We start from the raw sequence: 27,125 nt of genomic DNA on the forward strand, positions 1-27,125 counted from the left end.
ATGTCACACTCCATAGTGGTGGTTAATATGAAGCTCATATGAAAGTATGTTTTTATGTAGTCTACTCAGGGGAAAAGTTCCAAAAAAACAAGTTTACAGTCTTAAGTTGAAAGACAATTTGATATCAGACTTGCAGCCATAAAATAATTCATTTGTTTATACTGAGTGAAAATGTCCCATACGTCAAGCCATTTTCTTATGGAAACACACGGAGAACTTAATGATTGTGATTACAGATATAGATATTAGAAGTCTTCTTTTCTTTTTCTGAGATGTCACCATTACAGTCTGTAGTATATAGTTAACAGTTTTGTGATGAGCTCAGACATCTTACTGTTACTGTATTTCTGCTACTCTTACTCTTAATGTTAACTTTTGTTGTATATATTTTCTGTGATGTTGCTCATCTTACCATATCAACCTGAATTTCCCCTATTGGGAATCAATAATCGTATATCTCATCTCTCATTATCATCTCTTAACATTGCTTGATTTATTCCGAGGAAACGTTTCATTTTATTCTCTTATGCTAGATCATTAGCATCCATTTAATATGGAGTAATAGACACATTTATTATTATTTTATTATTTATTTATTTATTTATTATTTACTATTATTATTATTTATTATTCCTAAGACATTTTGATCATTAATTATAAACTAAGCCTACTGGAGGCTAAAACTGACTGGAGTCAAATGATTATATTTTCATTGATCTGAAATAATAAATCATCGAACAGCAGTCTATACACTAGACTAATATGCTAGTTACTAATATGCTTGTTACCTACACACAAACTAGTTACTTATAAATCATCGAACTTAGTGATACAACATCTAGCTTCACTCACGTTATAGGATATTTTATAGCATTTTCCTGGAAAGTCACTCGCAGATAAGTACAACACTTGATACAAACAAAAAAAAATGCTAATACCAAAAAAGGATAACAGAATATGAAATAATTCCAAGATTTTAAAAATGATAGTTTATTGTATTATTGATTCTATTGATCAAATGTTATTAAGTTTCTTCAGTGTGGTTTTACAAATGTATTTGTGCCATCAAAAAAATCTGTTAATTTTCTTTCAGATCATTTCCTTTCAGTTAATTTTCTTGGCACACACAAAAGGATAGGTCTCCTCACATGGAATGTCATTCCAGTCCTTCTGCCCTACAAACAGAAATAAATATAATAAGAATTAAATGATGTTACATTTACTGTGGAACACATTTTTAAAAGCAACACAAAAAAGTGTTTTCTTGTCCCACTTGCCTCCCCAGTTCATATGCACACAGCACTCGTTATTTCGAAAATTTGGCTCAGTTGGGTTCCACTTGGTGAAAGTCACTTTGGTGCCATCAGACCAAAACCAGTTGTGCCTCTGAAAGTTTAGAATGGGACAGTTTATTACTAGAAATAAGACTGATTTTTACACCTGATACCAGTATTAGACTGAAGACATCCTGTAATAACTGAATATTATTTTTGGAACTAGACATTAGAGAAAAGCAATTATTGCAATGATAGCCCCATTAAGCTGTGTGAAGTTATTTCTTCACTTTATATCTATAATTTTGTCTTGACCAGTTGTGGATATTAAACTCAACTTACTAAGTTTTAAAAAAATGAAATGTAGAGTAATCCATTGTCTTGATTTTGTTTTTAATGGAGCAGGTGAACTTTCATTTAACCGTCTTGAAATGTCTTGCAAAGAAAAAGTGGTATATAACCTTCGATAGATAACCTTTGTTTCAAATCACAAGTAGTTAAGACAATGGGTTGACATTTGAATATGTATAATTTCAATGTCCAAAACTTGTCATGACAATAGAAGTTAAAGAGAAGGAGTATATTTTCATAATTTAATGGAGTTCTCGTAGTTTGCAGTGTAGTTTTGCTCAAAAGGTATTTTGTTTTACTCCGGAAGTTGTTTTACCTTCTGACAGTTAGAGAGGCCAAGCCAAGTTGGGGGGTCCTTGGGGTCATAAGCACGGATAAGGGACTTTGCCAGCTGGTACTCATTGTTGTTGTGCACTGACATCATGTTTGAGCCAAATTTCAGACAGTGATTCTGAAAAGAAGAGAAGAGCAGTGGCATTACTATACATTCAATAAATATACTTAGTACGGCTCCTATCAATGTACGTTTTTTCAATATACAATGCCTACATGACACTGTGTATTTTAATTCACACTTCACTCTAAACTGAATATTTTCTGAAATATTATTCTCTATATTTGAAATCGCATTTTTTGTGAAGTACAGTAGAGTTAAACCATTCAATTATTAGTTACACAATATGGTAAAATGTAAACAGTGTAATTACAATACACTGCAATGTTTTTGTAAGTGAAAATCTACCTTTGCCAGTTGTATTCTGGCATTATAATTATAATTTCTTTATAGTTTATAGCATACCAAAAATTCTGACACTGAAAGGATGTAGTTGTAAATAATAATGATAATAATAATAATAATAATAATAATAATAATAATAATAATAATAATAATAGCTGAACACCTAAATAATAATAAGTAAAAGCAACATTTGACAAATGTTCCCTGAAAGTTGTCTCTACACTGTGAAAATACAAAAACAATAACTGATGGATAAACATGGTTATGTATATTGTGTGTTTGCAGGATTAATCATTTAAGGGTGAATATCTAACATAAAAAACACAATGATGTTCTAATATAATCTATTCATCAATGTGATTCATCACACTGCAAATTTACTGTATTCCTGTTTAAAAACAGTAAATATGAAAACAGTTGTTCATGTCATCTGAAAACAAAAACAAAATAAAAGTGTAGATTATTTATAACTTTTATTATAGGAACCAAAAGACAGTGGAGGCTCAACAGTTAAAGCTCTGTATTTGTGTTCAGAAGATTAAGGGCTAATGCCCCAACACCACAAAGCTGCCACTGTTGGGCTCTTAAGAAAAGCACTTAACCCTCTCTGCTCCAGGGTCTGCCATATCATGTCTGATCTCAGCTTCCTAACAAGCTTGGATATGTAATATGTAACTTTAATGTACTGTAATGTTTTTGTGTGAAATACAGCTTTCTCATGAAGAATGATGTGAATTCTTTAAATCATATTTCTGATTTGTGCATATTTCAAATTACCTTTTACTAGCTGATCAAAATAATCCACTAGAACACAGGAAAAGAGAGGGAAAAAAAGACATTAGATGATGTCAGTGCTGGTTGCTATAATGACTCTTTTATTGATTATTATCAAGGCTTCATTTTCATCATTACCTGAAAGAGGTTTCTCCACATCAGCTTACAAAGAGAAAAAACATATTATTTTAGCACATTCATTTATCTCAGTTAATTTGAGTGACCATGTAAGGTTATGATATTTAAAAATTATTTAAAGAAAATATAACATGAAATATAACAAATCTATTATGACTATTTATGGATCATGTGGACAGTTTAAAAAGCTTTATGTATATTAATCGTAGTTACCAAAAGCTGTTGCTGCGATGGTGACAATAAGAAGCAACACCACTTCAGTCTGACGAGCCATAGCTCTAGTTTTTCATACACTGAAAGAAAAGCATTCAAAAGTTAATTACCTTCATTAAATAAACATGGAACATGGAACACTGCTTAAGAATCTAATAACCTTACATCTATTCAGGAGATTCTTCTTGCTTGATATGAAACATGGGTGAAGTGGTGGTGCTTATATAGTAATGCAAACCACCACTCCCAAAAATAAAAATATAGTTAATGATTAGCATATAAACATATAGTAATTCCACTTAAAACAAGTTCAAGGACACTGTTGTTTTGGCAGAGATGACATGTTGAGGTGGACTTGTTGTTACTGTCTCGACTGATTTGTTTTAAAAATGGCAATTGTTTGAGCATTGCTACCTCACAGGTCCTGGTTACAGCCTGAAATTGGGTTAGTATTTGGACTATAGCCATTGGTATTTTTAAAGCAAAATTCTAAGACAAATAGTCACCACATAACTTTCTTCTTAACATGTGTTAAAACATCACCTCCTTTATTTGGCATTGCTGAATGTTATGATGGAAAATTAGCTGAATAGTAACTAGATAGGGAAATAACTAGCTAGGTTTTTATTTACTAGGGTGTAGATAACAATTTGGTGGTCCTCAATAAAGAAATAAAGAATTTAAAGAATATATAATAAAGAATATTTGTCCCACTCTTCTTTACAAGAAGGCAATTATTTATTCACAGCTCTCTTAAGATTCTACCACAGCATCTCAGTGGTTAAGGTCTGGACTTTAAGTTGGCCATTCCAATACTTTTTTTTTTTAATACTTAGATTTTTTTTCTTCCTTAGCCATGCAGATGTCATGTGTTAAGTGTAAGATCACTGCTGCATTTTGTGACCCAGTTTTGACTCTGCTTAAGCTGCTGGACAGATGGTTTCACATTTGTCTCAAGAATATTCTTAAATAAAGTGGAACTCATCATTCTGTTAATGACTGCAGATTTTCTAGGTCCTGAGGCTGGAAAACAAACCCAAATCATCTTCACTACAACAGCATGGAGTTGGCCAAACATCTCCTCCTTAGACTGTTTATTCCGAAGGATACTGTTTCAGATCTTTTAGGGTGTGTTCAGATCCAATTTTTCAAACACAAGTCATCCATATTGTTTGGTGAGATTTTTCCAAGCCATCATTCCATAAAACACATATTATTCAGTATTTTTTCTGATTTCTGAATTTGCTTGGAGGTTAAATCCACTCCTCTATTTAAGACTCTTAATTTGTATGCCATGCTTCTCACTGTACAATGCTGAATTTCAAATTGTTTGGAGGTGGCCTCATAACCCTTCTCCCCAGATTGACAGGAAGCAACACTTGCTTCTCTGAGGTCATGGCTGATGCTCCAGTAAAACAAACTACCCAAACATCTGCTTTTATAAAGACAGTCACACTTCTTGATGATTAACTACACTTATGCATTTCATTAAAACAAAAAAGGACGATGTACGGTATAAGGATGGATGTAGGAAGGGACTTATTTTTTTGGCCCAACTGGTTTCTAAATAATGGATTTCTTTCCTGGCCACATAACATTCCTACCCCATTAAACTTTAATTGTGAATTTATTATAGCAAATAAATCTCAAGTGTAAACAAAACTCACATTCACCCATCAAACTTCGTAATCCTGCCCCTAGTGAAAGATACAGCTGTGAAAAAAACTATAATAACCAATTTATTTTGTTTGGTTTCCATTGGCAGTTTTATTATTATCATTTATTTTGTTTGCAGAAGTTTAACATTTTGTTTTATGCATCGAATCAGGAATTAGTAATAAACAACACTTCATATTGTATTTTAATGCAGCAATGAGAAACAGAACTCAGAAGAGCTACTTAGATAGATGAGAGTTACTGTAGATTTGAATTTATTCTGACAAAACTCAATTATTGCTTTTTATACTTAAACATTTAAGTAAATTCTTTATAGTCTTGCTGCACCTTTGGAATTGTATATGACTTAAAGAGTAATGATAAGATATCCTTAACCATATTGATAGCAGAGATAGAGTCTCTTCCTTCTGGGATATCCACAGGTTCCAAGGAACAAGGAAACCAAGATATAAAATCATATTAATAATGATGAGTCAATATAATGTTATATCTTAGTTTCCTTGTGTTGGAGTTCTTAAATCTTATACAGCTATCTCCTGTTTTTTTTTTTTTTTTTTTTTTTTTTTTTACCATAAACCTCTGCAATGGTTATAGATTTTTTATTTTATTTTATTATTTTTTTTTAGAAGAATCATGTTTAGCCTGTTTTAATCACATGCATTGTTTTAGACCATGAATTTTGCAGATCCTTTAAAAGACTACTATAAGATAAGTTTTACTTACATTTTATTGCCTCAGATTATTACATGTTACTGTAAAGATTATAATCTCCTTATCAAGATGTTGTGATCTGATCCCACCCATTGTGAATGATATAAACTCTACATTGCCAAAAGTAACAGATATCATCATATGGTGGTGTGCATCACCGCCAAACCACAAACCAGCTTAATCAGAAAGAGAACAGCATGCCTCTAAATATATGCCCAGATTTATTCTAAAAGCTTATTGTAAAATATTTGAATTATCTAAGCTTTAAATATAACCAAACTATCAAGGCCAATTTCCATTTCTTAAAAAAAAAACACTTTCTGCTTGACATCCTAGTCATACACAACCTGCCTTTTAAGCTGCATGTTCTAGTAGTTACCACTGAGCTACCACATCCCCATCCAACTTCATCCAGCTGCATCACCTCAATATGACAACAAGCTCAAATCCCAGGACTGCCAGTGTGCCACTGAGAAAATGTTAAGGAAATTTTGTTCTGATTAAAGAAATGATGACCAATGATTTTATTAATAAATGTCAAGAAGAGCAGAATGTTCAATGCGGACTGTCAAAAGGTGTGACATGAAGTGCGACTGTAAAACAAAATATTCCCAATTCATATTGGTGACTTGAACGAATCAACTGTTGGTTAATTATTAAAGGCAGCTGTTGCCATCATTCGGTCATATTGTCTGGAATTTTTAGTTGAATACACCTGTCCTAGGAAATATGAGATTTTCAGTTCAAATGGGTTCATGGTATAGGGGTGGAGCCAGGCATGTCACTATTGCTCAGAAAGGCCTTTCCTTTGTTTTTGTATGAATAAAGTTGAGGAGAAATGCATTTAATGTGTTCAGGGGCTTAAACTACAGCAGTTAAAATGGAAATAAAAAATGTTATATTTGCATTTACATTTACATATATGGCATATTTGGGGCCAAAACATTGTTTGTTGGTTGAGAGTTTTGTTTAGAAGCAAACTGCTGTCTTCAAACACAAACCAAATCAATGCATCCTATAAGAAACACAGATCTTGGATGACTAATTGCGCTAAAATTCTTAAAAGTCTAATAAAGGAGAGACCATTTGTTGGGTGATTTAATGAAATGAAAGGAACAAACAGAGAAGCCTTATAGGGTGTCTAGCTAGATTTTTTTATTGATTGAATTATGGTTAGTACACAGTCAGATTTTTGTAAATTCTTCAGTGAAAAGAAAAACTTTGTATTAGTTGGAAGTAGTTGATCAAAGTCAAAAAAGCTTTATTGTCATTTCAACAATATTTAGCTGATGCAGTACATGGAAAAATGAAACAACGTTCCTCCTGGACTAGAGGTGCTTCACAAAACAAAGAGGTAAGGCTGAGAGCATTTCATTCAAACTCTTTGGCACACACAAAGGGATATTTCATTATGCAGTGCATGTCACTCCAGTCCTTTTTTACTGCAGACACAGAAAAAAATATTGATTTGATAATGTCATTTTCATTAAAAAGCCACACAAAACCTGAATTTAGAAAATAGTCTAAACACAATGCAGCCACAAAAGAAGTTTCTAGCTCTACTTACTGCCAGAGTTTATATTCACACAGCACTCTCCGAACATACGATTTGGTTCTGCTGGGTTCCACTTGGTGAAAGCCACTTTGGTGTCATCAGACCAAACCCACTTAAAGTTCTGATAGAAAGTAAAGTGTAGCTAAGTCTATTACAGGCTATAATATTTAATAAAAAGATTAATTTTTATATCATGTTTGATACTTAGCGAACCTGCTGACAGCCAGAAAGGCCGATCCATGTTGGCTTCTGCTTGAGCTCGTGAACACCAATAAGAAACTTAACCAGTTGATATTCATTTTCATTGTGTATCGAGACCAAGTGTCCACCAAGACTCTGACAGTGTTTCTGAAAAACAACACAAAAAAAAGTTCATGTCCATTAACTCAGGTATAATGCATAATTTTGTATTTTGTTATGAAGACAAGTCTTATTATTATATAGTCTAATATTTATATTTACTTATATTTAGCTTTATTTGAGTCTCATGGGTATTTATACCTTATCTTTCCTAATCTTCTGTGTATGTTGCTGGAATGCTGTAATTTCCACTTATTTGTAAAAAAGAAAAAAATCAGCTGATCCCCATTTTAAGTTCTATAAAATATTTAAACCCTCTGTCCAGAGGTATTACTGTTCATAGTCACTCTCACCCATGAGCTTATCAAATAAGATTTTCATAACACTGCTCATGCTTGGATAAAGATAGCAAATGTGAATACAGTTGAAATGAAATGAATTATACCTCAGCTGATTCCCAGTTCATGCTGGTAGCCTGATACCTGAAGCAACGCTTCCCGTACATCATCCAGCCAATTGGACACATGCTTTTGGCTTGATAGAGTCCATCTGGCTCTTCGTAAAAAATAAATAATAAAAACAAACAAACAAATAAACAAAAAACTTTAGACAGAACTGCAGAGGTAACATGAATTCCATGAATTAATACAGTGAAGTTAAAAATTTCCTAGAAGTTTATTTCATGGCCTCAATTTACTTCATTTCTGGTATCTATCATATTTTAAAACAAGTAAGAACAAAGACACAGAGATAAGAAGAATTAGAATCACACAGTCACTGGTACTGAAGAATACCCGCCATTATCCTGTGTCCCTTTACACACAATTATTAAAGTGGATTTTTTTTAAAACTTGTTCTACCAAATAATTAACTGGAGGCCATATAGTAAAAATGACATTCACACAACATATTGAGTTATGAGAGGAAGTCTGGTATTGTGTATATCATCATAATAATTTATGAGATGCTCAGTAAGAGACCTTGCTGTATTAACTCTGGGCCTCAGTATATTAGGCCACTTTCTGGCTTAACAAACTGGGATATACAAAGAAAACATATAAATCCTACTTCTAAATAATGATTTTAGATTTAAAGAGTGAGTAGTTAGAGATTATTTAAGTCATGTTACTGATTTGTGCAGGTTTTAATTACCGTTTACTTGCAGATCAAAATCATATGTAGTAAAACAGAAAAACAAGAAAAAAGAGACATGTTAGTACTTGTGGCTATAAGGACTCTTTTAATAATTATTATCAAGGCTTTAATATCATCATTACCTGGAAGAGTTTTCCCCTCATCAGCTTAAAAAAAGAGAGAATAAAAAGGATTATTTTAGCACATTTATCCATCAATGTTAATTTGAATGAAAGTGTAAGGTTGCAAAATTTAAAAGGGATTCACTAGCAAATGCTTCTGCATATTATTTTTTAAACAGCTATTAAAGACAATATAACATAAAATCTAATAAATCTATAAGACTATTATCACTACTTATGGATCATGTGGACAGATTTAAAAAGCTTTATGTATATTTATCACAGTTACCAAAAGCTGTTGCTGCGATGGTGAGAATAAGAAGCAACACCACTTGGGTCTGAGGAGCCATAGCTCTAGTTTTTCATGCACTAAAAGAAAACCATTCATTGATTATATACTTTCATTGAATAAACATGGAACAGGTAACACTGCTTAAAAGTTCATTAAACTTACATCTATTCAGGAGATTCTTCTTGCTTGATATGAAACATGGGTGAAGTGGTGGTGCTTATATAGTAATGTGAACCACTATCACCACCACTACTGAAAAAATAAATCTGAATAATATAGTTAATGATTATTGTATAAACATAATTCCACTTAAAACAAGTTCAAGGACACTGTTGTTTTGGCAGAGATGACATGTTGAGGTAGAGTTTTTGTTATTGTCCCCACTGATTTGCTTGGACAATGGGCAATTGTTTGAGCATTGCTACCTCACAGTTCCTGGTTAGATCCAGAAATTTGGTTAGTATTTGGACTTTAGATGGACGCTAGACAGCCATTGGCAATGGTGAGACAAATTGTCAACACATGACTTTGTGTTAAAGGTGTTAACATTTGGATCCATGTGTTAAAACATCACTGTCTTTATTTGGCATTACTGAATGTTATGACAGAAAGTTACCTAGTAACTAGATAAGGAAATAACATACAGACATGGGAAAAAGAAAATATATTTCTATACTTTTATTTATTAGGGCCAAGATAACGATTGGTTGGTCCTTACCAACTTTTATAAATAATCAAATAACCTCAGGTCACAAAAAAAATAAAATAAATTTGAATATGTTGATTTCTGAACACCTCAATTTTCTTCTTCCTCAGTCATTCAGATATCAATTTGCTGGTGTGTTTGGGATCTTTGACCCATTGTGTGACCCAATTTTGGATCACCTTAAGCTGCTGGACAGATGGCTTTACATTTCTTTCAAGAGTATTATGGTATAAAGTTGAGCTGAACATTGTTTCCATGACTGCAAGTTTTTTAGGTCAACCCTTCACCAGTTGGTACAGAGTGTTTGTGCAGATTTGCTGTGTTTGTTTTATTTTACCAAACAGAACTGTGCATGATGACTAAATATGCCCACGTTGGTCAGATCAGACTGAAAGATATTTCTCCAGAACTTTTGTCAACATCAGCATTAAATGTGCTTATAGAGGCCAGTAGGACACATTATGTGGTTCTTGGGGTTTTCATTAGATCTCTGAGCATTAAATGGTCTGATCTTAGACTAAATTGTACTTAAGCACTTAGGCTATAGCTCTTATTTTCCCTATTTCTTTTTTCCATTGTTGTGTGCCGTATGTTGAATAAAAAAAAAAATTAAAAAAAAATCACAGTTTTAGGCTGATGGTATCCTAAGTTTGTAACCTATTGAACCAGTGTTAATGTATTCATTGATAAACAGTTCAAAGCGCTCTTGTACGTCACTCTGGATAAGAGTGTCTGCCAAATGCTAGAAATGTAAATGTAAATGCTGGCAAATGAAATTTTCTGGGAAGACTGGCAGCTGTTGGAAGGGCTGTCCATTTGTAACTGGTGATTCTCCCTGTCCAATGGTGAGTTTCAAATTCATTGGAGATGGTCTTATAACCCTTTCCAAATTGAGGAGCAGCTACAATTGCTTCCCTGAGATCATGGCTGATGTCCATGGATGGTGCTCAACAACATCAAACTACCAAAACACCTGCTCTTATAGAGGTAGTCACACTTCTTGATCAATAATTACTCTTATGAATTTCATTAGGAAAACCTGGCTGCTAGTTAATCTCGTTATGTTTGCAGATGCAGGAAGGGACTTATGTCTTTCCCACCTGGTTTCAAAATGATGCTTTACTTTCTGAAAAAAAAGAAAAGAAAAAGAAATCTGTTGTGTATTTTGTTGTCACCCGGGGTTTTATTGTTTATAGAAGTTTGTTTGGACCACCCAATTTTTATTAAGGCCCTAAAAATATAAACATAGAAATGAAGGAGGATGTTTTTTTTTCTTAAAAGACTGTAGATTAACTTTACTGGACATAAAATTTCAACCCTTTGACCTTTAATCATATATTTATTATACCAAAAAAAATCCCAGTTGTAAACAAAACTGTCACGTTTACCCATTAAACTAAGTAATCCTGCCCCGTGTGAAAAATACAACTCATGATCATAGACCTGAAGGTACAAAGCTGAGATAATCAGTTTCTTTAATATATTATCTTCTATTTTATGTTCATAAGCATTTCATCTACCTTGTTAAATGACAGTGACTGTAGATTTATAGTATGCATGCAGCATCACAAATATATATATAAATTCATAAAATTCATGCTCAATTGAATTGTTTATTCAGACAAAACACTACAATATTTACAAACTGTATTTCATTGAATAATTTATACATATTTATATTTGTTTATAATCTTGTGGCACCTTTTTTAATATTCCAACTTTTAAAATTCTCTGTAATTTGTAATAAAACACAATAACTATAATATAACATTGAGCATCAAAAATAAATTTTCTTCCTTCTGGGACATTATCCAAGCCAAGCTTATAAAATTATATTGCAAATGATGTGTCAATATAATGTCATATCTTAGTTTCCTTGTTTTGGAGTTCATGAATTTCCTTGTAGTGTTCTCACAATTCTTTGGATTTTGACCCTATGCCCCTTATACACACATACCTCTTCACACATCCCCTGTTCCATATTTTTATTTCATTTTTCCTTGAGCATGAACACTGCAATTTATTCCTTGATATTTTCCTTACAACATCTAAGAGGGAAAGAAATATTCTCAACACTGTACCTGAGATGTTTTCAACTGACATGCAGTTGAAATAGAAAGGGAAATTGTGAAATTTGTGACCAAACAAAATATATGTTGGCTGGGAGTTTTGTTTGGTAGCAAACCACTGTCTTCCTGCTCTATTATCCTCTAATTACAAAGAGAAGACCATTTGTTGCGTGATTTAACAAAGTTGAGAAGCTCCATGGGGTGTCTAGATGAAATCTCTTTTCTTAGAGTTTATTTCAAAATAATTTCATAAACACTAATGCCTGAAGATTTTTTTTTATTGCTCAAATTATGGTAAATTGCACAGTTAAATCCATCAGTGAAAATAAAAACTTTATATAAAAGTTCATAATAATTGGTGAGGTGAGGCTGGGAGCATTTCACCAAAGCCCTCTGGCACACACAAAGGGATATTTCTTGTGGCAGTGGATGTCATTCCAGTTCTTCTTTCCTGCAGACACAGACAAAAAATCAATTTGAAAAAGCCACACAAAACCTGAATTTAGAAAAGAGTCCAAAGACAACACATCCACAAAAGAAGTTTCTAGATCTACTTACTGCCAAAACTCATATGCACACAGCACTCTCCGAACCAATGATTTGGTTCTCCTGGGTTCCACCTGGTGAAAGTCACTGGGTTGCCATCAGACCAAACCCACCTATATTTCTGATGGGATGAAAATTGGACAGTTTATTACAGGCTGTATAATTTGATAAAACCTGAGAGTTTCTTCATCTGACTATGTTTATTTACTATTTTATTAATCTTGTTTGATACTTAGCGAACCTGCTGACAGTCAGAAAGGCCGATCCATGCTGGATTCTCCTTATGGTCATGAGCACGAATTACAGCTTTAACCCACTGATATTCAATTTCATTGTGTATTGAGACCAAGTGTCCACCAAGACTCTGACAGTGATGCTAAAAAAACAACAACAACAAAAGAGTTTTTCATGTACATTAACTCAGGTATAAGGCATAAGTCATGGTGGATCCCGAGCCTATTCAAGCAACGTTAGAAAAAAGCAGTAATACATTCTCACTGGGACACCAGGCCATGCACCATGAACACACATTCACACACACACAGATAAGGGTGATGTAGTGTAGCCATTACAAAAACCAGCATATTTTTAGCGGATTAGAAGAAATCAGATCGCTCGTGCTCTGCTGCAGGAAGGAACACTTTTGCAGGTCATTTCTTCCTGCAGCCATCAAACTGCACTCTTACTCTACTGTACTTAAAATTGCACCTTAGAATATCTTTAGATGTAAATGATACATACTATATACTGAAGTTTTAGTATTTATATTTTATTGATGCTTTTTTTTCTATTTTGACTTTTTTACATTATATTTATTTTTCAATATTTTCAAGATTTCAATATTTTAACTTGATCTTATTTTACTTGATCTTATTTGTTGTCTTTATTTGATTATTACTTTAGCTCTTATGTGTATTTTATGCCTTGCCTTTTCAGCATGTTTCTGGAACGCTCTGATTTCCCTTTGGAATCAATAATGTGTTAATAATTATTTTTTTTTTTAAATCTCAAAAAATTTCAAATTTGGTGTTCTATAAAAATATTTAAAACTGTATGTCCTGTGGTATTACTGTTCATAGTCATTCTCACCAATAAGCTAATCAAATAAGATTTTCATAACGCTGCTCATTCTTGGAGCATCTTGGATAAAGGCAGCAAATGTGAATACAGTTAAAATGAATATTAATTGTACCTCAGCCGAATTCCAGTTTAGTCTGGTAGCCTGATATTGGAAGCAACGATAGCCATACTTCTTCCAGCCATACGGACATCTTAGATGGAATGTCGCTGACGCTTAATAAATAATAAAGAAACAAACATTTTTAATGTGGTCATGAATTGATATCTTGAGGACACAATTTTCTAAAGGTTTATTTCATGGCCACAATTTACTAAAGCAATATATTTTAAAATGAGTGAGACACAAAGACACAGAGAAAACAAGTGAATTAGATTACATTAGAACAAGCATGGAAATGACTAATGATATTACACGTTACGTCTTTTAAATGAAGCACTACAACATAGAGGCACGCTATACAATTGTGTGCTTCCAAATTGGTGGAAAGATTTTGGGAAAGTGCCACAAATAGGTGTGATGGTCAGGTGTCCACAAACGTTTGGCCATATAATGAATTAACTGGTGGTAACAAAATATATTTGTTAAAATACATTATTTAAAAATGTCAAAACTACTGGAATAAATGCCAAATATATGTCAAAAAAATTATATCTCATCAAAATCTCTTATCACATAATAAGAAGCAAATCATATTTTTACTAATAATATGATTTCTTCTGTGAAAAAAAAAGCTAAAGTATTCTAACTAAAATATCACTTTACACAAAGTGCTCATACACCTAAAAGTAATGTAATGTAATTTGTAGTTTCATACTCAATAATGCTAAGAATCTTACCAAAGGCTGCTGTGGCCAGAATAAGAAGGAGCACTGCTTCAGTCTGACGAGCCATAGCTCACCTCAAGCACTAAAAATATAATGTGCATTTCATGTGTTAATGAAATAAGAATTTAAATATTTTATACCTCACCAAATTTTCACTTACATCTAAACAGGAGTCTCTTCTTACTTCATGTAACACACTGTGGTAAGTGGTGCGGCTTATATAATGATACTGACAGAAACTTCTTCTTTCCCAAAAGGAATGAAAAAAAAAATAAAAAATCACATGAGCTTTATAAGTTTACTGAGTCACTGGTTATTTCATACACAAAAAGTTAAATGAAGATGCAAGGACATGGTAATAGTTGGAAATTTTCACACGTCAACGATTGAACATTTTCAGTGTTACTGTTGCTGTAACTGCATGGATTAATGGTAGCTGATGGTGAAAGGGGTAAACATAATCACTAATCAATAACACTAATACTAGCATTCAAGTTTTTTGGTTTGTTTTTCAGAGGGAGGGATTCATATTGTCCATAAGATTGAGAATCCATTGTCTAGTGGAAAGAGAGTGAACAGACATATTCAACCTCTCCTTAACCCAGTCGGCAATCCCCACGTGCTTCAAAGAGTCCATCATTGTTCCTGTCCCGAAGAAACCCCATCCTGCTTCCCTCAACGACTACTGCCCTTTAGCCCTGACCTCAGTAGTGATGAAGTGCTTTGAACGGCTGGTCAGAGACTTCATCATTGCTTCACTACCACACACACTGGATCCATTACAGTTTCGCCTACCGCCTGAACTGCTCAAACAACAATGCCATTTCCCTCCTCCTTCACACATCACTCAGTCACCTGTATTTTTATATTTTATCCTTGTCTTTTGTTCTGTCTTTATTTCTTTTCCTTTTCCTTTTTCAAGGGTCAAAACAGTCGTGTAAGCATTTCACTGCATATCATACAGTGTACGATTATGTATGTGACTAATAAAATTTGAATGTGAATTTGAATTTGAAAAGAAGGAACCTGGAAAGCCAAATATTTTCTAGCTAAATGAACATAACACCTCATCATTATAAACATACCTTAAGTAACAAAAGTCCCTTATTGTGAAATATAAGTGAATAAGTGTGCCAACTACAGGAAACATTACCATGCTCTTATGTATCAATAAAGCTACAAAGGTCACTGTGTCACATGTTAATGTCTCCATCCACAATGAGAAAACAAACAGTTATAGCATCTTTGTGATGACTATGTTACAAAACCTATTGGCTAAATGCCCAGTGTCTCAGTGAAGCAGCTCACGTGATCAGCATGATCATTCGACAAAGTTATCAGCTGAAACTACTCTGTAAATATCCTACTTAAAACTTTAAAGTGTAATATATTTGCATCTCAAAATAGTCAGACAAATGAAATAGTAATTTGGAGAACCAGAGATGAAGTGGCTGCCGTTTGATTCTTGGCATAGGAAAATGGGAGAATTGAAAATTAAATGTGCATGTTATTCTGCACTTTTTAATTCGCTTAAAATAGCTAAAGACCTGAATCATTTTAACTACAAATCCAAGTAGCTATTAAATAAATTTTTGGTGTTCTCAGTAGGAAATTCACTCAATAGCAATTCCAAAATAAAAGCTGAAAATAAACTTATTTATTTGTTTAATTTGTTTTTTTTTTTTTATTTCACGTAATAAAAATAATAATAATAGTAATAATAATTAATAATAATAAGAAGAAGAAGAAGAAGAAGAAGAAGAAGAAGAAGAATTATTATTATTATTATTATTATTATTATTATTATTATTATAATCTAGCCATGGGATCACAGTCCAGTGACTTCTGTGCCAGTGCCATGCCCGGATAACTAGAGAGGGTTGCATCAGGAAGGGCATCCGGCATAAAACATTGCCAAATTAAACCATGCGAATTATCAGTACTCTGAATTTCATCGGCGCCGTTGACCTACAGGGCGCTGGTGGAAATTGGGTTACTGTTGGTCGAAGAAGTAGAGGAGGGAGGAGAGTGCGTAGACAGAGACAGAAAAGGAAGGGTAAGAGTGTAGGACTGAGAATAGGAACCCTGAATGTTGGTACTATGACAGGGAAAGGTAGAGAGCTGGCTGATATGATGAAGAGAAGGAACGTGGATATACTGTGTGTACAGGAGACCAAGTGGAAGGGTAGCAAGGCTCGTAGTATAGGAGCAGGATTCAAGCTCTTTTATTATGGTGTGGATAGTAAGAGAAATGGGGTAGGTGTGGTCCTGAAGGAAGAGTTTGTGAGGAATGTTCTGGAGGTGAAGAGAGTGTCAGACAGGGTGATGAGTCTGAAGTTAGAGGTTGAAAGGGTGATGTTGAATGTTGTTAGTGGTTATGCCCCACAGGTAGGTTGTGAGTTAGAGGAGAAAGAGAGATTCTGGAGTGAATTAGATGAGGTGGTAGAGAGTATTCCCATGGATGAGAGAATGGTGATAGGAGCTGATTTTAATGGACATGTTGGTGAGGGGAACACAGGTGATGAGGAGGTGATGGGCAAGTTTGGAGTTAAGGAAAGGAACCTTGAAGGACAGATGGTAGTGGACATGGCTATGGTTAACACTTATTTTCAGAAGAGGGAGGAGCATAGAGTGACTTACAAGAGTGGAGGTAGGAGCACACAGGTAGACTACATCCTATGAAGAAGAGGCAATCTGAAAGAGATTAGTGACTGTAAAGTGATAGTGGGAGAGAGTGTAGCCAGACAGCATAGGATGGTGGTGTGTAGGATGACTTTGATGGTCTGTAAGAAGAGGTCAAAGATAGAGATAGAGAAGAAAACCAAGTGGTGGAAGGTGAAAAAGGAGGAATGTTGTGAGGAATTTAGACAGAAGTTGAGGCAGGCTCTGGGTGGGCAGGTAGTGCTGCCTGATGACTGGGAATTGTTCAGGGAGACAGGAAGAAAGGTGCTGGGTGTATCATCTGGAAGGAGGAAAGAAGATAAGGAGACTTGGTGGTGGAATGAGAAAGTTCAGGATAGTATTCAGAGGAAGAGGTTAGCCAAAGAAGTGGGACATGGACAGGACTGAAGAGAATAGACAGGAATACAAGGAGTTACAGCACAGAGTGAAGAGGGAGGTGTCTAAGGCCAAGCAGAAGGCATATGACAAGTTGTACACTAGGTTAGACACTAGAGATGGAGAGAAGGACTTGTACAGGTTAGCTAGGCAGAGGGATCGAGATGGGAAGGATGTGCGGCAAGTTAGAGTTATTAAGGATAGAGATGGAAAGGTGCTCACAAGTGAGGAGAGTGTACAGAGGAGATGGAAGGAGTACTTTGAAGAGCTGATGGATGAGGAAAATGAGAAGGAAAAAAGAGTAGAAGGGGTGATCTCTGTGGAACAGAAAGTAGATAATATTAGAAAGGATGTGAAGTCAGGAAGGCTTTGAAGAGGATGAAAAGTGGAAAGGCAGTTGGTCCTGACGACATCCTGGTGGAGGTCTGGAAGTGTCTAGGAGAGGCAGCAGTAGAATTTTTAACTAGTTTGTTTAACAGGGTTTTAGAGAGTGAGAAGATGCCTGAGGAATGAAGAAGAAGTGTATTAGTGCCGATCTTTAAGAATAAGGGTGATGTGCAGAGCTGCAGCAACTATAGGGGGATAAAATTGATGAGCCATACAATGAAGCTATGGGAAAGAGTAGTGGAAGCTAGGTTAAGGAAGGTAGTGGAAATTTGTGAGCAGCAGTATGGCTTCATGCCCAGAAAGAGCACAACAGATACAATTTTTGCCCTATGAATGTTGATGGAGAAGTATAGGGATGGTCAGAGAGAGTTGCACTGTGTGTTTGTAGACTTGGAGAAAGCGTTTGACAGGGTGCCAAGAGAAGAGCTGTGGTACTGTATGAGGGAGTCAGGAGTAGCAGAGAAGTATGTCAGAGTGGTGCAGGACATGTATAAGGGGAGCAGGACAGTGGTGAGGTGTGCTGTAGGGCAGACAGAGGAGTTCAGAGTGGAGGTGGGACTGCATCAGGGATCAGCTCTAAGCCCCTTCCTGTTTGCTATGGTGATGGACCAGTTGTCAGAGGAGGTCAGACAGGAGTTTCCTTGGACAATGATGTTTGCAGATGACATTGTGATCTGTAGTGAGAGCAAGGAGCAGGTGGAGAAAAACCTGGAGAGGTGGAGGTTTGTGCTGGAGAGAAGAGCAATGAAAGTCAGTCATAGTAAGACTGAGTACATGTGTGTGAATGACAGGGAGGGAAGTGGAACAGTATGACTACAGGGTGAAGAAGTGAAGAATGTACAGGAGTTTAAGTACTTGGGGTAGACAGTCCAGAGTAATGGAGAGTGGGGAAAGAGGTAAAGAAGCGAGTGCAGGCAGGTTGGAATGGGTGGAGAAAGGTGTTGGGAGTTCTGTGTGATAGAAAAATTTCAGCAAGAATCAGGGAGAGGTGTACAAGACAGTGGTGAGACCGGCCATGCTGTATGGTTTAGAGGCAGTGTCACTGAGGAAGAGACAGGAGTCAGAGCTGGAGGTAGCAGAGCTGAAGATGTTGAGGTTCTCTTTGGGAGTGACAAGGTTGGACAGGATTAGGAACAAGTACATCAGAGGGACAGCTCATGTCGGACGTTTGGAGGACACAGTTAGGGAGGCCAGATTAAGATGGTTTGGTCATGTTCAGAGGAGAGAGAGTGAGTATATTGGTAAGAGAATGTTGAACATGGAGCTGCCAGGCAGGAGGCGAAGAGGAAGGCCAACGAGGAGGTATATGGATGTAATAAATGAGGATATGAAGCTAGTCGGTGTAAGTGTAGAGGATGCAGAAGATAGGGATAGGTGGAGAGAGATGATTCGCTGTGGCGACCCCTGAAGGGAAAAGCCGAAAGAAGAAGAAGAAGATTAATTATTATTATTATTATTAATAATAATAATTATTATTATTATTACTCTCTTACCTCTAATTGTTTGTTTACTGTCTCCTATTTCCTGTAGTGTTTTGGCACATAAAAAAAAAAAATCAACAAATGAAACAAGTAAATAAATATATTTTCAGCTTTTATTTTGTTATACACTGCTCAACAGAGTTTGAATGGGTTACACAGTTATTGTACCAAAGTTATTGTATCCATCCATTTTCTGTAGCACTTATCCTACACATGGTCACAGGGAACCTTGAAAATCAAGGCAGGATGTATTGAAAATGTTTTACATTAAATTTTAGCTTTGTGTATTGTTACCCCTATTTCCGTGTCCTAGATATTTATTAAAATTTTCAGGCATTTTACTGTTTACTATTGTGTAATTTAGACAAACCAAGAGACTTTCAAATTTTGTTCGATTGAGGTATCATGCTTTATAATACATGAGTGGCAAAAAGCTTCTGTTATCGCAGATATAAAACAGAACATATGATTCCTGTGATACAGACAACTGAAACAAACTGTTGTTTTCAAGATGACAAAGCCTAACTGAATTGAGATTTACAGATAGCAACAAGTGAAGAAACTGGAGGTTACAGTGATATGCACTTTGTTTTTTAGCTTTTTGCATTGCAAGCTGGAATTAATTTATTTGGGTTTCATGTAATGGACCAATCCAACTCACTGGACTAATCCAAATCATTGGATGAATGAAAAAAAAAAAACTCTTAAAAAGTGAAAAACAGACAGTGTAAACAATGTGACAGTTCCTCTTAAATGAGTACAAAAGGTCAGAGACACACACAAACAGGTAATGTAGAAAATATGGCAAAGAGACACAAAAAGAAACATTCAAAAATACCGGAATGTGCAAAAGTAATGGAACATACAAGAAGTCCAAAGTGTAATTATTACGCACAGGTGAAAGACAGATATAGTTCAGTCAGGGGCAAAACAGCTGTATCCAAGGGAAAACAGGAAAGCAAAGTTCAAAACCAGAAAGCACAGCAGAAGTACAAAGGTTTAGCAACATTATGATCCGTAGGAGCGTATACTTCACCCTGAGGCTTTGAAACAAAGGGTCTTAAAAACAGGGAGAACTAAACACCTTAAATTAGTTGAACTTCCTCCCCCTGTGTGACCAAGGAGTCCTCCAAACAGGGTAAAGTCAAAATTGTTGAGAAGTATAAATCAGAGTTGACTGATAAAAAAAACTCCAACTTTGAACATTCCACAGAGCACTATTATATTCATTATAATAAAATGAAAAGAATATGGCACAACTACAGACCTGACAAAAGACGGCAGACCACCAAAACTCACAGACCTGACAAGAAGGGCATCCCTCAGAGATTCAAGAAAGACACCAAACGAGGGTACTGAAGGACACTGATGGAGCTGCAAATATCCACAGCAGTGATGAATGTGTAATTTCATTGGAACACTTTATGCCATACACTCTACAGAGAGTGGGGCTTTATGGAACATGGCCAGAAAAAAAGCCACTGCCAAAAAAATATATATATAAAAAACAAGTTTTGAGTTAACCATACAGCATATGAAAGACACAAACAGAATACTAAATGTATACTATGTGGCCAGAAGTGTAGTATATGGTCATTACAGTTTTAATTCCCTTTTCATGTTATTGTAAACTCCATTTTTCTGGAAAGATGTTCACTTTATTTTAGTGCGTGGCCTTGGGGATTTGTTTTTATTCAGCCACAAGACCATAAGTGAGGTCAAACACTGATGTCAGTCAAGGATGCTTGGCACAGTGTTCAGAGGTGTTGTAGTCAGGGTTCTGTGGATATGATGTGATGTGATATTTTATTCATTGTATATATTTTTTTTAGAAAACAATGTAATCAAAGGAAGAAATTTTGCAAATTGTCCATTTGGCTGGGTGCACTATGATGGACGCTGCTACTTGTATCAAGGCACCAAACTGGATTGGGTTGCCAGAAGGGTGTCAGAAGGTTAGCTAAGAACAAAATGCTTCCCGAGCTCAGTCAAATGTGAGCAGGGAAACATATGACTGTATAGTGCATGATTAATTGACTTAAGTATGGTCTAAATGAAGAAACACAAAATTATAAGCAACTTTTACACCATTGTGATTTCCACTGTTCATCCTTTTAGGCATTTAACTTTTTTTGGTCTGATGGCACCAAATTGACTTTCACCAAGTGGAATCCAGGACAACCAGACAATTATGGTGGACGAGAGAGCTGTGTGCATATAACCAATCATAGTAAGTAAAAATTCTAATGCTGCTGTGTGTATCTTAATAAATTCACAGTGTGTGAAGTTAAAAAGATACACACAGCTACATAATTCAAAATTTTATTTCAAATATCATAACATTTAAATCTTTTTTTTCTGTCTGTAGACTGTAAAGACTGGAATGATATTTCTTGTGACCACTCCTATCCCTTTGTGTGTGCCAAGAGAAGTGGCTGAATCTCTCCCAGCTGCACCTCACCAACTTTAATACAATATCTTTCCTTGTCACTGTTGGATTAATAAAAAGCAACTGTGGCAGATTACCATAAATGCAGCAATAAAAAATTCTAAAAAAAAAATCTCTCATTTTTATTTGTTGCGTATGATTTTATTTCATTAATGGTAATCATTTATTTGTCATTTTTAAATACACTCTCAGAAAGATAGATCCATCTAGCAAGTGTCCCTGAAATGTATTTTGCAGATGAAGGGCATATATTTTGAGGTCTAAACTATTTCTAGATGTGCCTTGCTTCTGTTCTGGAAAAATAATAACAAACACTAGTTGGAAACCACCATTTTTGAGTTTCATGACAGTAAAGATGGATGACAAAAACATGACCAGCAATCTTGTCCAACTGCCGTTTTAGGCTTTTTTAATTACAGAAAGATGTGCTTTAATTACTTTAATGTAAGTAATTAAATAATGTATTGTGATATAATGATGAATACTTTACATAGTACTTGCCAATAAAAGGTTCAGGTTTTACATAGAAATTTGATTAATTAGTAAGTTTGATTAAGGAAAATGATAGATGCTTGTAGTAGTCCTGTAACTTTGTGTATTACTGATGCAATGAGTGAAACTACAGGTTATACTGCTTAAGCACAGGGGCCAGAATAAAGAATTTAGAAATTGCTGTCAGATTTCTTTGACTACCAGCTCATGCTGGGATAGAAGGCAATGAATGTGCAGGAAATTAATGAATCGCACATTATTTGAATAGTCATCCAACATGAGAATGCACACTATGTGATCAACCAGAGACAGGTGAACCTTAACTGTCGAAAGAAGCATCATTGAAGGATTTTATTGTGTATGTGAATACCTCTGTCTTTATCGTAATTATGTAGTGTATGACTATTTACACTTTAGTTAGCTAAATAAGCTAACATAATCAGTACCTCTTGAGCAGCAGTCTATGCTAATGTTACTGATGTTATACAGCAACACAATAACCCAGTAGCTCAAATTTTATTTTTGATATTTGTACGCCTTGAAAATGTGGTAACTGATCGCTGAAGGAATAAATACAATTTGCCCTGAAATGAACCATTTTGCCAGAAATTAAATCCTTAATTCCTTTGCTTTCTATTTTTCTTTTGTGCACCCAGTAGCTTGGCACCATCAACACTGGTATTGTATTGAAATTTAGTTTGGAATTTGTTATTCAATGTACTTAAACTGTAAAGATTGTTGTGTACATCAATCATATATATATATATATATATATATATATATATATATATATATATATATATATATATATATATATACATATATATATACATATATATTTAATGAATTTCATTAATTCATAACATAAGATTAGCACATTTTATTAATTGCTCTAATTCCAGTAACTTGAATGTTTTTTTTGTTTTTTTTTTATGAATAGATCAGTGATAGGGAAATATTTTCTATCATTGTTGAAAAGGCTGGAAGCATTTCAGTGAATTTTCTTGGCACACACATAGGGATAGCTTCTGTCACATGGAATGTCATTCCAGTTCTTACTGCCTGCAGGCAAAGAAGAAATATGTACTTATACATGGCATGACATCTGAATTAAAAATTTAGTAAAAAGTTATAAAAGATATCTACTGTAGCTAAAAACAGCTATATGAGAAAGTTTTTACTCACCAGGCCAGTTTATATGCACACAGCACTCTCCAGATATAGCATTTGGTTCGTATGGATTCCACTTAGTAAAAGTCAATTTGGTGCCATCAGACCAAAAAAAGTTATATGTCTAAAAGGATGAACAGTGGAAATCACAGGGCTTAATATTTAATTAAAAGTTTGAGTTTCTTTATTTTTCCATGTTTTAGTCAATAAATCATGCATTATGCAGTGACCTGATTCCCTGCTCACATATATGACTGAACTCAGGGACTGTTTTATTCTTAGCTAACCTTCTGACAGCCATTGAGGCCGATCCATGTTGGATTCTCATCATGGTCATGAGCACGGATAAGAGCCTTAACCAGCTGATATTCATCTTCACTGTGTATCGAGACCAAGTGTCCACCACGATTCAGACAATGTATCTAGAAAAGAAAAAAGACCTATAACATTACATGTTCATTAACTGCAGTTATTATGCACAATTATGTGTAATTTATAGGAAAATCCCTGGCACTGTATAAATGTCATAATTTAAATGTTATATTCTAAAACAATCCATCTCAGCCTCTCTAAAATACATTACAGTGTCAGCAGAGCTAATTCTTTAAAAGACTCATTCAGATTAGTTGTCACAGAGAATGTTACAGGAGGTCATTCAAACCATTCGCAATAACATTGTACAGTAGTTTATCTGTGTGTGACAGGTGATACTACAACTATTAACACTATTTTTCTAGACTCTCTAGGTACTTCAGATTTCTTATCTACTGCCAGTTTACATGTGTACTGTAATGTAAATACTGATGTAAATATGGCTAAATCCACAACTGTAGATTCATATCTACACTACTATGTTTAATTAAAATTCTACCACTGATATACTAATAAATATGACTTTCATAAAATTGTATTACTTTTGTATTAAGATATCAAATGTAAATACAGTTGAAATGAATTTAATTGCACCTCAGCCGAAGCCCAGTCCAAACTGTGGGCCTGATATGTGAAGCAACGTCTGCCATATTTCACCCAGCCAAATGGACAGCTTGAGTAACCTCTGCTTTTTACTTGATGTTTGGCAGCTTCAATATTGATAAAAATATATACAATTAATAAAATATCATGTATAGAATATATTAATAACATAGAGGCCAAAAGATCTAGAGATATACAATGTAAGGTCAAATAATGTAAACACCTGAGCATCACACCAATATGTTGCTCTTCCCCAAACTGTTGCCACAATGTCAGAATCACAACGCTCTAAGAAGCTCTAACATTACAATTTCCCTTTGGGCCAAAAACAATTTCCAGTATGACAATACCCTGTGCACAAAGCAATCTCCATAAAGACATTGGTTTGCCAAAGTTGGTGTAAAAGAACTTGTGAGTGTGCAGAGCTGTGACCACAACCCCACAGAACCCCAATGGGATGATCTCACTAATGTTCTTCTGGCTGAATGTACACTAACCCACTAATAAAATATATTGGAAAGCCTTCATAGAAGAGTGGTGCTTTTTATAACAGCAAAATAAAACTGAAATGAGATGTTCAAAAAGCGCATGATGTGATGGAGGAGTGTCCACATACTTTTGAATTAGACTGTTTTGGTGACAGAAATCAATTTGTAGAAATGTCTCTCCAATCTTATTTATTCAGAAAGCCACATAAAGGCATACTTGAGGAACTACAGTTGTGAAATGCGTAAACCATTAGCTGTGTCAGCTTAATAAAATACTTCTTTCCAGATAATAAATTAAACACAATAACAACAACAACATAATTTTTAGCCATTAGCTACCATGAACTATTTAGGTTCCATCCTCTGCCTTTTAAGTTTTGGTCTCAATATATACATTTTAGAAATAAAAAAATTAGGGAAGAACGTACTAATGGGGTATTCTTAATATCATGCTGATCAGTGCAGGTATTTTAATTACCTTTCACAAGGTCATCAAAATCGGCCGCTAGAAAAAAGAACGAGAGAAAAGTAAGTGCTGGTGGTTACAGTGACAATTCAATTGATGATTTTCAAGATTTTAATTTTAATTTTACCTGATAAAGTGTTCACCACATTATCTGAAAAGAATAATGGGTAAAGTACATCATTTCTTGTCAATTATTTTCTCTATATTACTTGAAGACTTTCTCTATATCACTATATTACTAAACACAGATGATGAATTTTGATGTTGTTCAAAAAAGCATTCTCATGCTTTTATCATATCATTTTGGCTACAATCACATGATATAAACCAAGTCATAATTTCACTAACAATATAATATTTTCGAAGGTACAAATATAAAACCAAACATCAATATCAAAACTATACTATCACATACAATTCTTTAAATATTTTAGTTTTAGTTATATTTGACTTAATAGAGTTAAGACTCTTACCCAAAGCTACTGTGGCAAGAATAAGAAGCATCACCACTTTGGTCTGACAAGCCATAGTTCTAAATTTTGATGCACTGCAAGAAAAGCATGATTTGTGTTAATGTAAAAAAGAATATTTTATGTTATACATCTTCGCAATTCTACTTACATCTAATCAGCAGTCTTTTCTTACTTGATATAACAAATTAAGGTAAGTGGTGATGCTTATATAGTGCCACTGACATGAACTTCCTCTTTCTAAAGAAAAATAACAATCATCTGAACTGAATAAATGATTATTGCATAATGCTGTAAATGCTCAAGATCATGTGGATAAGCCAGGACCTTTGAATTTCAACATTAGCACCTCATCTCAACCGTGAAGCTTGAAGATGGCAGTATTATGGTGCACAAGGCTTACTGTTATTGATGTGAATATGGATGGATAATCAGAAGAAATGTAACATTTTGGAACGGCTGGGACAAATAGCCACCAAATACAAGTGTTATTGAAAAAAACAAAAAAGAGCAGTTCATGCAAGGAAGCCTGACATAATTGAGATGAAGCAGAATTGTAAGGTGGAATGGGCCAACATTCCTCCAACCCATTGTGTAGGATTGATCACTAGTTATCAGAAACGTTGGATTTAAGGGTTTACGAACTTAATCGCAGTTCTATATACTGTAATATTTCTTACGGGTGTAAAATTGCATATCATCCTATTGTTTGGATATATGTATACATGCACATGATTACTAGATTTACTAGAGTGTTTAAAAAAAGAGTTAAAAATGTTCTTTGTTGGTTGAAGCATCATGCATTATAATCCATAATTGCAATAATTATCATCTGTTACTCAAGTGAACAGATGTTTCCTGTGTTGCCAGCAACTTAACAAAAAAACTGCTTCTGTAGGGTGACTAAGACTAACTGAAATGAGATTCACAGATAGTAACAAGTGAAAGGACAGGTGAAGTACAGGTCAGAGAAAGAGAGCACCAGACCATAGCTTGTTATAGTAGAACGTACAATCAGGTATGTAATGAGTTTATATGGAATCATTCTGACCCATGATGGAGAGGCCATCAAACACATTAATTGTATGTAGGAGACTCGTTAAAAACATTTGAGACCTTGAATGACGACACGCCCTATGAAAGTCACAAATGATTAGCATTAATGGTAGAATGTTTTATCAAAT

General features: G+C 34.6%; 4 protein-coding genes and 1 long non-coding RNA gene across 5 annotated transcripts; 1 reads left to right on the forward strand and 4 right to left on the reverse strand.

The window, feature by feature from the left end:
- Positions 1-1,104: 1,104 nt before the first annotated feature.
- Positions 1,105-3,550, reverse strand: LOC131356283 (lactose-binding lectin l-2-like). Its single transcript, XM_058395189.1, has 6 exons — positions 3,490-3,550; positions 3,277-3,300; positions 3,142-3,168; positions 1,942-2,105; positions 1,278-1,386; positions 1,105-1,175 (listed from the first exon to the last, which is right to left on the reverse strand). The coding sequence occupies exons 1-6, from the start codon at positions 3,548-3,550 to the stop codon at positions 1,105-1,107; spliced, it is 456 nt and encodes a 151-aa protein (XP_058251172.1).
- A 3,698-nt stretch (positions 3,551-7,248) lies between these two features.
- On the reverse strand, positions 7,249-8,258 carry LOC131356665 (type-2 ice-structuring protein-like). The gene is made up of 4 exons (XM_058395816.1): positions 8,178-8,258; positions 7,646-7,780; positions 7,445-7,553; positions 7,249-7,319 (listed from the first exon to the last, which is right to left on the reverse strand). Exons 1-4 carry the CDS (start codon positions 8,256-8,258, stop codon positions 7,249-7,251), a joined length of 396 nt encoding a protein of 131 aa, XP_058251799.1.
- A 4,087-nt stretch (positions 8,259-12,345) lies between these two features.
- On the reverse strand, positions 12,346-14,799 carry LOC131355679 (lactose-binding lectin l-2-like). Its single transcript, XM_058394102.1, has 6 exons — positions 14,667-14,799; positions 14,519-14,588; positions 13,794-13,894; positions 12,843-12,977; positions 12,614-12,722; positions 12,346-12,506 (listed from the first exon to the last, which is right to left on the reverse strand). The coding sequence occupies exons 2-6, from the start codon at positions 14,571-14,573 to the stop codon at positions 12,436-12,438; spliced, it is 471 nt and encodes a 156-aa protein (XP_058250085.1). The 5' UTR covers positions 14,574-14,588; positions 14,667-14,799; the 3' UTR covers positions 12,346-12,435.
- Positions 14,800-19,480: 4,681 nt separating this feature from the next.
- On the forward strand, positions 19,481-22,872 carry LOC131356731 (uncharacterized). Its single transcript, XR_009205063.1, has 2 exons — positions 19,481-21,661; positions 21,800-22,872. It is a non-coding gene; the product is annotated as an uncharacterized LOC131356731 (long non-coding RNA).
- A 365-nt stretch (positions 22,873-23,237) lies between these two features.
- Positions 23,238-26,148, reverse strand: LOC131356730 (lactose-binding lectin l-2-like). Its single transcript, XM_058395916.1, has 8 exons — positions 26,093-26,148; positions 25,945-26,018; positions 25,599-25,622; positions 25,484-25,510; positions 24,509-24,624; positions 23,830-23,964; positions 23,558-23,666; positions 23,238-23,434 (listed from the first exon to the last, which is right to left on the reverse strand). Exons 2-8 carry the CDS (start codon positions 25,997-25,999, stop codon positions 23,364-23,366), a joined length of 537 nt encoding a protein of 178 aa, XP_058251899.1. The 5' UTR covers positions 26,000-26,018; positions 26,093-26,148; the 3' UTR covers positions 23,238-23,363.
- Positions 26,149-27,125: the final 977 nt, after the last annotated feature.

Source organism: Hemibagrus wyckioides, linkage group LG07 (assembly GCF_019097595.1).
Source record: "Hemibagrus wyckioides isolate EC202008001 linkage group LG07, SWU_Hwy_1.0, whole genome shotgun sequence".
In the NCBI taxonomy this organism is placed as follows: Eukaryota; Metazoa; Chordata; class Actinopteri; order Siluriformes; family Bagridae; genus Hemibagrus; species Hemibagrus wyckioides.